The following is a 10,849-nucleotide window of genomic DNA, read 5'->3' as shown; positions in this document are numbered from 1 at the left end:
TCTCTCTCTCTCTCTCTCTCTCTCTCTCTCTCTCTCTCTCTCTCTCTCTCTCTCTCTCTCTCTCTCTCTCTCTCTCTCTCTTTAGTTAACTGGTTAGATGACCGTCAGTATTTTTCGCAATATTTTTTATTTGATACAAAAAAAATGGTCATTGTAATCTTTTTTTTAGAGTCACAAAACGATCGCTGCGACTAACTGTGTTAATTGATTCAATTATTACCGTTTGTTCAAGTGTTTTTTATTTATTTATTACTTATCAAAGTTCTAATCTTTATGATTTTTGTCATACATGCGCGATTAGATATAAACGGTCGAAATGAGAGAAAAATTTTATCAGAAATATGATTGTACACGTGTAGACATTTATTTTATAATGTTTTTCTCATACTCTATCTGGAGTTCTGTAAAATATTTAATCAATAACTATTCATATTATAGTTTTTATTATCTACATCTGCTTTAATTATTAATATAATTATTAATATTTTTACCTGCAATATCAATCGAAAGTCTTTTAAACTTCTTTTTGAAAATTAAATTAATCATAATCTTGTTTGATAAATTCTTTGCATTAAATATTTCATTTACTGTCGGCACTAATCGAAATTAAAATTTTAATAAAAGAAACTGATCAGCTATCGTGTCACTATCTCGCGTGTCACATCTGCTGGTTCATTATTCTGCGTTGTGATATGGAAAATCGATATGGACGTCGATATAAGCGATCCTAATGCAGGCGCGTAAATATTTTCACTATGTTGAAAGCAGGGGAATATTGCAAGCGTAAACATTTTCCCCGTTACCTGCGAAAGCAACGTAGGTACTTAGCCTTAAACATGTCGGCGTATATAAGCGATGACGGAACTTTGGAGAAACATAAACTGAAGGAAGAAACCTTATAACAAGAATAGAAGGAATACTTATCGATCTGAACCAATTATTTCTCCCAATCCCATTAGCGAACATAAACGAAAGAGGAGAGACGAAACTTCTCTCCTTTCACAATTATGTGTTATACTTTATTCCCTTCTGCCTTTCTCTGTACTAGAAAGCTTCCAAGTTCTTCATTCACTTACGTGGCTCGTCGACGTCGCCGAGCAGAACTTCCGCAACGACGAACCGGGCCAGCAAGCTCATCAGTAAAAGCATCCTCTCCATTGTAAGCGGAATGAATTCTTGTTCTTCTCTGTCTTCTCAGTGCAGATACACTGTCCTTCTCCTTAAATCCTGCTTAAGTGGGAGTCGACGCGGCTGATAAATTTCAATGAGATGAGCGATCCTCGGTGATACGTCAGGTCATCTGGAATCTCGGTTCTAACGGGCGCATCTCGTCATAAGATGTTGGAGACGGAGGATCCGTCGCATCGATCTGACTCGGTTCTTCGAGGTGGCCGATTTTCACCGGCAGCGAAAAGCACTGACTCCCAATAAAACGTCCATATACACTTTTAACGGTAACGAGCGAGGGTGACAGCGGAGGTCCTGACCTGCGCTTTGAGAGAAGACTTAAGTGCAGTTGACGGAGCACGCGAGGCACTTCGCCGGTAGATTCTCGATGTAAAACTGCAGATTATAAGTAAGTCGCGTAACTCCTTAAGGGCTCCGCGCGATTACGCGCGTTATTTATGTACGGAAACTTCAGCGTCGTCTAACAGGGTTACTCGATCGGGTAATTGTACATCCTTGCACAGTCTATTGGCGTTCACTTCATACACCACTAAGTCTTACACGCGCGCACAGATGACCCATTCCACGTCTTTCCTCGTCATCGCTCGATGATAATGACGTAATGATGTTTTCGAGAACGTGGGACGGAAAAATCGATAAATTAGTTTGTCATATCATGCGATCGCAATAGCGTTAACGATCGCAACTAACACATCCGCTAACGAAAAACATTTTACATTATGCACTTTGGTATATCGGGATTATCGCCCACCGTTCTCGTGCATCCTCCGCAAAATTTACGCTGCGCCGCTTTCAATTATAGCGAAATGAAGAAAAAACCTTCAGCAAACACCAAAGTATTAGTATCTTCAATTACATCGGACTTGTCAGATCCAACTCTATTTCAGGTACAAATGTGACCGATTACCTGGGAAGAATTATCTAGCTTAAATATTATCTATTTTATCTAAAAAAATATATTTCATTCCTTCTCGAGGGAGAATGTTCTAACCGCATGATTTCGTAAACCAGATTGCAATCTCGGGTCAGCGGTCGACAGTGCAGTGGCGAACTCGTGATGAGTCTTCCTCTGGGACACGAATCGCATGAAAGTGATCTGGTTCACAACTACCGTAAAGTACTCAAGTCACTTTCACCTGTCACGCGTGGATTTTGGGTCTCAATTGATGTCCAGGTCTCACTCATGCGAGAGATCGGTGATTGATTCCAATCAGCCTTCCCAACCGATCCTCGATAAACGCGAACCCCCTGCTCAAGGTGGAAGGCGCGCTCACTGCTGCGTTGCGGCAGGCCTACTGACAGTGCCATCGAAGCTTTCGGCTCGGCTCGGCATGACTCGTGCGGGTCCGTCACCCTCCGGTGCGGCGGCCGCTTAAAGCGCCCGCCGATCACTTTTCATCCCCTTCGCTCCCGCGCCCAACCTCGTCCTACACCACTGCGTGCACTCCTCCCTTCGGACTACCCGACACTTCGCGAATCGGGTGAACGTTAGAAAACGACTGTCGTCTCGCTGAAAACGCTGAGATCGTGAGCGATATCCAACAAAGAGAACGCGTTTGTGTTTAGCTTGTAGATCGGAAACATGAATAATAAGGGTTAACAATACGGAGAAATAATCTGTACGCCAACGAAACGAGAAATTAAAAAATCTTGAAGTGCACATAAAAAAATGTAAGAATTCGAAAAGATTACCGAAAATCTCAATTTCCATCCCAATGTCACAAGTAAATCAAAGAATCTCTCTCTCTGTTTTTTACCTTAAATATAATAAATTTTGTTTAAAAGAAACTAATTTAATGTCTTTTTTCTTACAATATACAAGACTCAATGTACTCATGACTCATGACTTAATATATCGCTCTTCGAAACAATTTGTAATCATTTTCTGAAAATGAAAATGTTTTATGATCGATTCTATGTCATTTAGTGTTAAAGGAGGATTTAATGTTAAAAGGAGGATTATGTCAAACACATGAGTATAGATGGATATTATGTGCGATGCAAAGCATTTTGAAACATTCGGCGTTTTACTCAAAATGACAATCGCATTACCATTGAAATGATACAGTGTACTGCTTTCTGTATGTCTGACTAACTACGTTTGCGACTATAACTTCGCGTCTCTCTGTTGATCGACTAAAACTACTTGCGTTTGCGAATTTAGAGAAAAAATTTTAAAGAAAAAATATTAGAAAAAAAATTTAGCAGAAACAAATTATATTGAAAATTAAATGTCTACTGTAAAATCTGTAAAATAATTTCATAATGGAGTTTATTTTAAGTTACGATGTTATACATATATTACATCTACGATAGATATTATAGATTTCAAACTTTGGCAATAATTCAATTGCAGTACTTATGTTTATTTTTTACTAAAAAAAATTAAATTGCTATAAACATTAAATAAAAGAGAAAAATTTAAAGATATGTGTAAAATATAATTACATAGAATATATTTATATGTATAAATATTATTCGTATCACATATTGAGCACTGATAACGAACGATGAATCAATGTCCAATCCGTTTAAATAATTACGACGAAAAATTAAGACGGTATCAATTAATATGAAAAAAATTATGCGTTTTTATGTAAAAATAAAATTTAAAAAATCAGAATGTTCTCACGCGAACCTTCTTTTATTATTATTGTTATTATTACTTTCCTATCAGTTCCTATCAGTTTCTACTAATTCCTCGTGTTCACGCATCCCAATATACTGCAAGCAATTTTTTTTACATGCGCTTTGTATTGCAGTAAAATAAAAAATATTCAAGAAAAATGACAACTGCCAATGCATAAAAGCGCGAGTATTAAAAACTAAAAATTGAATTACAGAACAAGCCGGATTTAATTCGTACATCCCGCAGGCAGTGAAAGTGATTTACGTGTATGTCGGCTAACCGAAAAAAATCACATGTGTACACACATGAAACATATGCATTGTATTGGCATGGACATTTAAAATTTGAGGACATAACTGGAAAAACGTGAAATGTTAACTCTTTGTCGGCTGCCTCTTTTATCTTTATTTAAAAATTTTACAAAATTTGTATCGAAACATCCTAAAATGGTTCAATTCCGAAATTGCCCTGTGTTGATAAAATTTTTCAAAAATATAAATAGCATAAAGCTTACAATTGTGCAACGTTTAACTTGTTTATATACGCAATATATATCAAGTAACCAAGACAGCGATCGCATTTACCATAATTATAATGTATTCATTAAAAGCGCAGGTGCGCAATACGGTATACTCAAGACGAAAGTTTATTGCTTTCGCAACAAGTTTCTGGAACGCTATTGTAGAGCGATGATTCGCTCGAGATATTACACTTGCCAAAATGAGAATAGTCCGAAATACCTGAATATTATCTCAATACTGCAGTAAAGTATTGCTATTTATCTCATGAAAATAACGTGCGGTAGTATGCACACGAAAATATTTAAAACTATTTCTGGTCTCAATGAAAGATTAATGAAGATTAATGAAAGAAGAAATATAAGCATTATATTGTAATAAAGTCATATAAAACATTTCTATATATATAAGTCTATAATATTGACATGTATTACAGTATACAAATCAATTTGATTTTAATAAATTTCACGATATATTTTAGTAAATACATGAAAATGAGCAAGACTGATTAATTAGTTGATAATTACTGAAAATTAGCGATAAAAAGAGAAATCTTTGATATAAGGATATTTTTATGAACGCCAGTTCTTTTTTGCTAATAAAACTGAAAGAATAAACCCTACAGTTCTCCTTTATATATATATATATATATATATATATATATATACCATAGATCTTCATTAAGTGATTATCTGTTGTTATCTTCGCGCACGAATGTAATTTTCCCGAAGTTGTCAAAATAATCGGCAGCGAAGTTGGTCTTCAACCGCAAACTTTCCGATAGTTGTACTTTGCGGTGATATAATAGTACATTACCGGAACGAACGTAAAGCGCTCGAATAAGATATTACATATTATCGCGCATCGTTAGTTTCCTTTTAGCAGCAAAATTTAATTATGAATTTTTATCCAAAAAATGATGTAATAATCGCCACACAATTGCGTTCTCATTATCAGATCGTCATTGTTAAGATTTTATATTCAGTTATTCATTTGCTCTCGCAAAATTTTTTTAATGAAACAGTATTAGTCATTATTATTATCATACGTAAAATAATACACGATACAATGCAAAAATATGCTAATTCTAATTATTTTGGTACAATTTTCGCAAAATATTCAGGAAAATATTATTTTGTTAAACTTATAAGAATATATATTTTCTTTTAATTATGTTTATCGCTGCTTTATAATAACGGTGTTAAATGAGTTTATTTAGGTATCATTTTTATCAGATGTATCATTATTTTTGCTAGTGTGTAATAGATCACATTTCTTATCGTATCTGTATATAAGACGCTAAAAATAATGAGTCAAATATTAACATTTTATAAATGAAATTCCTTGTTAATTACAAACAATTTTACGATAGCTTATGTTAAAGAGAAAGTGGAAATTTACCTACCTCTCTGTTTATCACCTGTCTTTTAAAAATAAAAAATAAAAAAATTTATTTATAATGCATAATTATTAATAATAAAAGTATATTTATAGAGTCAAGTTTTTAATGAATTAAAATAATAAAAACTTGTGTATAAAATTACAAACAATTATAAACAAATAAGCAAATAGTTATAAATAAAAATATTTAGAACTATTTATTTATTTGTTTATAATTTGTCTCAAGATTGATATAACAATACAACATCGAAATAAATAAATTTTTATTATTTTTATTATTAAAAACTTGACTCTATAAATATTTTTATTATTAATAATAATTGTTATGCGTTGTAAATAAATAATTTTTAAAATTTTTTTATAAACAGTATAAAAAATGTATTAAGATAAGCATAGAATATGTATATAATCATATATAGTATCTGTGTGCGCGCGCGCGCGCGCGCCCACACACACACACACACACACACGCACACGCACACACACACACACACATACACACACGCACACACACACACACACACACACACACACACACACAAATACATTTACATACATACAAATATTTTTGTAATAAGCAACAATGTTTTATATGCTTTTATATTAAAAAAACTACATTTCAGAAACTTGTTCTATTTTTCCGTTTGTTTGCGAATGCGCAATCCTCATTTCAAAAATTGTAATTCGGGTTTAGTTTATGCAATATAAGTTTATGCAGAAATTGTGTACCTAATGTTTTCAGTACTCAGTGTTTACATTTTACTGTCGCAATTCACTTTATAATTATTTAAGATCGTTCCTTTTTTTGAAAAATTAATTTATCGTACAGTTAAAAAGTAAGCAGTAATAACAATATAAATATTATATGAAAAAAGCTACAATTAATTAAGAAGAGAATATTTCATGCATAATTATTTTCAAATTCAAATTCGTACATTAAATTTAAGAATCAAAATATATTTTATAATACTATTGATTAATACATACATTTTTATTATCCTCTATGATCCGAATTTTTTTTCGTGGCCATAAAAAAATTTATGTAACATAAAATTAACAAATATTAATCTCTAAATACAGATCTCTAAATATAAATCTCTAAATACAGATTGACAATGGATTCAATAGTTTCAATAATTCTTTTTTTTTTGCAAAAACATTAAAGGATCATTTATTATACTAATCTATAAGAATTGATCATAGTCAATTATTCCCCTTTCGTGTATGTAACATAAAATTAACAAAATATCGATATTAATATATAACTTCAAAGTCACACCAGGACATAGAGGATTAACTCTCCTGCACCACTCCGAAATTTTCAATCATATTTTACATTCTGGACCATAGAGGAAAACAGCATGTATTTTTTATAGCTCCGGACTACATAAAAATTTGAAAAAATTCTTGCACACTTGTCAAACCTGTAACAATAAATTTTGACTATAATAAAAACTAGACTATGTTTTATTTGTTTTTTACATATGGAAATCTGAATAAGAATTTTGAGAAAACGTGATATCGACTATATACTTAAAAGGCACAAGTAGTGTTGAAGGATTAATATTATAATTTTTTTACATCGTTTTATTCCGTTACATTATACAATAATTTGCATACTTCAAGTGTGTCAAAATCATCTATAATTCCATTAATCATTGCAAGTACTGAAAATCTATATTTATACGTAACGTAAACTTTCAGATTTTCAGTACGCATTTCACAATGCGTAATGAAGCGCAACCTATTCGTAGCATTATATGTATTATTTCAAAATAAGTATTACTGCGAACATGAGATTATTTATGATGCATAACACGAGGAATATTAGTGAAATACATGTCAACATATTAACCAAAACTGGATTATTATCGAATTGTCAATAATAATATGATTCTTCTTAGCATTATTATTAATATTATATAGCGTTATTCTCTGAGTTGCTCATTATTTATTTAACACAATTTCGTTTCATTTTTAGTGGTTGTAATAAGAAACAAATATGAGTTCAATGAAGATTAGTCAATTAATATTAACGCCATGTCTATATAATAATTCTCATCATGTTAGTGTTAATATTAAATCCATCGATATTCATTAGAATGTAATGATTCTTAACATTATTACGTAATGCTACATATCAAATTAATACATCGGCTATTGTATTTTTGCAATTATAATTAATGTATAAAATTAATACGGAACTGAGAATAATATTACACGATAAAATATCCGTATTAATGAATAAATACTCACAGTAAAAAGGGAATTGAATCTTTTGAATTATCTGGATGTGTTGACGTTATTAATATGTGTGTAATGCCTTATTTATAGATATAATTTAATTATTCAAACATTGCAAAAAATTTTACACGTTTAATTTTTCTTTTATTAATAAATGTTATCTCATTGACTTATGTTTCTATCAAGTTAACTTTAATCTCGGTTCAACTTATTTTTCCTAGTTCTAAAAATTAGAAAAAGATGAAAGTAAATTGTGCCGAGATTAAAATTAACCTACATTAATGTGTAGTGTAAACATGTATTACGAATATTACATAAACGTTATAATGGAATACTGACATAATGTCATTTTGTATTGTTTGATTAACTTATAAGTATACAGAGATATATATGTAGCATACAATACTTATAAATTATATGTTAGACGAGTTTGGTCAATTTTACATATATGCCATGAGTTGTTTGGAACATGAAATTGGTCCACGGAGCACGGATAAGTGGAATCTGAGTCATTTCGCAAACATCTATTTTATAATTCATCAGCACTTTAATTAAACCAATCTTGATCTGATTAATAGCAAATCTTGCACCTAAAAAAAACAATATCACATTTCGATATTTCTCCACTCAAGTATGTTATGTGCCCTGTCTGTGTATATGTATGCATGAGTGCATGTAGAATGTTAAATATGAAAAGAAATAAAAATTTCGCAAACATTGTGATATTGTTGTAACATAAAAATTTTTCCATAAATTTTTTAAATTACCAATGCAGTTTCTTGGACCATCTCCGAAAGGCAGATAATACATAGGATTCCTCTGTTTTATATTTTCCGCACTAAATCGTTCAGGATCAAAAACTTCTGGATCTGGATAAATATTCGGATCATGTTGAATAGCATAATTGGGTATAATTACATCTTGTCCTTTTCGTAGAGTGATCTTAGTCCCCTCGAAAGTATAATTCTTTATAGGTTTCCTTATTAGAAACGTTACTGGTGGATATTTTCTAAGAGTCTCTGCAAAGTAATACAAACACTTAGGTTAGCAGAAAGATATTTTTTGATAAATCGAACAGTCGATTTATCAAACCTTCCGCATATCTTATGGAAATAGTCGCCTCTAACTTTTAGAAAATCGAAAAAAATCACAGCAATGTTTGTAAATAAATTTGATTTGTTGAATTATTTATAAGAAATACTTTTTAAAAAAGATAAAAAAAAACCTTGAAAAATCTTTTCCAAATAGTTAATTTTCTTGATGCTATCATATGATATTACTCCATCAACGTTGTCAAGGACTTCCTTAATCTCCTTTCGAACTTTTTCTTGAATTGATTGATTTTTCGCTAGTTCATACATTGCAAGAGACATTGTAATAGAAGATGTTTCGAAGCCAGCCGCGAAAAATACAAATGATTGGGCAGCAATGAATTCATCCGTTACACCTTAAAAATAAGAATAATAATAATTTTGTATTTAGATTTTAGATGAAGAAAAAAGAAATTATAGGTTATTACAATCGTTATCATATAAAAAAAAATTTTTTTAATAATAGTTAATAGTATTGAATACATATACGACAATTTTGTTGAAATATTTAAAAATTTAGCTTGATGCAGATCTGAAAATAATTTTTTGAAGTGTCAAAATAACTATGCAGGATGTTCAAATTAGTTGTTAAAATGTCAATACTTTTTGCAACATTACTTATTAATTATTAATTATTAATTATGCTTAAGTTTCCTCCATAAATAATTTGATGTTTTAACAAAAATATTTTCAAATTTGTATCTACCTAAATTTTTTTTATTTACTTCAACAAAGTCGTTCTCTTGTAATATCATGTTAATCGCTTAAATTATCATATTAATTATTTTATTCAATGATTATCTTTTATGAAAAACAAATAAACATATTCGAGAAAGATAATAACAAAAATACATCTAATACATTCGAAAATTTATAATAAACTTATATAAATTAAGACGCAAAAAAAACAATGTTCCTACTATTAACGCCCAGTTTATCAGGATTATCTTTGAGGTCAATAAGAGTATCGATGAAATCGTTTCGACGCACATTGTTCCGCTTCCTGTAGTCTATAGTTTCTCGGGTAATATCTATCATGAACTTGGTCACGTCATGATCGTTAAAGAAATATCCGAAATTCTTGTAGAACCACGGTATGTCTTTAAGTACATTTCTAATCATGACTTTTGGACCAAAGCGGAAAATCTTATAGCCCATACGCTGAAACTGATTATTCTCTTCTTTCAACGCGTTCATCTCAAGACCGAAAGCGCACGATCCGATCACGTCGATAGTGAATTTAGATGTCAAATGTCGGCACTCGACAATACTGTCTTTAGATACTATCTCATCTAGATACTTCTCGAAGTGGTCGGAACATTTCAGCAACAAGTGAAACATGTCCTTCAACTTCCCGCTCGTGAAGACCGACGAAAGCCTCATTCTTAATGATCGCCATCTAACAGCGTCGAGTCTGAAGAGATGCATGGACATGGGTTCGGCCTATAAATTATGCATCAGTGTATTAGAAAGCGGGAATTATGTTAGGAAGTTTCCTTTCAAAGTTTCCGAATGATCAACGCTTGCCTCGAAACTTATACGTCAGCTCAACTTTAAATTGGAGAGAAAAAAAGAGAGATACTCTTTTTCAACTTTTAATTTTTTTATTGTAATTGTTATGTACGTTTCGAAACAAAAAATGAGAAAACAAATAAATAATAATTAATTAATTAATTAATTTAATTTAATTTTATTTATTTATTTTATTTTTATTTTTTATTTTATTTTATTTATTATTAGTAAGTTAGTTAGTTAGTTAGTTAAGTTAACGTAAGTAA

General features: G+C 31.1%; 2 protein-coding genes across 2 annotated transcripts in view; both read right to left on the bottom strand.

Moving 5' to 3' along the window:
* The window catches only part of LOC105618383 (hemicentin-2-like), a 37,124-nt gene extending 35,966 nt beyond the window's left edge, over window positions 1–1,158 (bottom strand). Inside the window, exon 1 of the mRNA XM_012199925.1 lies at window positions 1,077–1,158. Coding sequence (XP_012055315.1) covers window positions 1,077–1,158 — 82 coding nt within the window. The remainder of the gene's footprint in view (window positions 1–1,076) is intronic.
* A 7,242-nt stretch (window positions 1,159–8,400) lies between these two features.
* The window catches only part of LOC105618458 (cytochrome P450 6a2-like), a 3,142-nt gene continuing 693 nt past the window's right edge, over window positions 8,401–10,849 (bottom strand). Inside the window, exons 2-5 of the mRNA XM_012199993.1 lie at window positions 10,001–10,514; window positions 9,206–9,427; window positions 8,748–8,999; window positions 8,401–8,570 (exon numbers count right to left, since the gene is read on the bottom strand). Of these exons, the coding sequence (XP_012055383.1) occupies window positions 8,401–8,570; window positions 8,748–8,999; window positions 9,206–9,427; window positions 10,001–10,514 (1,158 nt within the window). The remainder of the gene's footprint in view (window positions 8,571–8,747; window positions 9,000–9,205; window positions 9,428–10,000; window positions 10,515–10,849) is intronic.

The sequence above is a fragment of the Atta cephalotes genome (assembly GCF_000143395.1).
Source record: "Atta cephalotes unplaced genomic scaffold scaffold00016, whole genome shotgun sequence".
In the NCBI taxonomy this organism is placed as follows: Eukaryota; Metazoa; Arthropoda; class Insecta; order Hymenoptera; family Formicidae; genus Atta; species Atta cephalotes.
The sequence above is the reverse complement of the archived record's forward strand: the minus strand, read 5'-3'. Positions and strand labels throughout refer to the sequence as shown.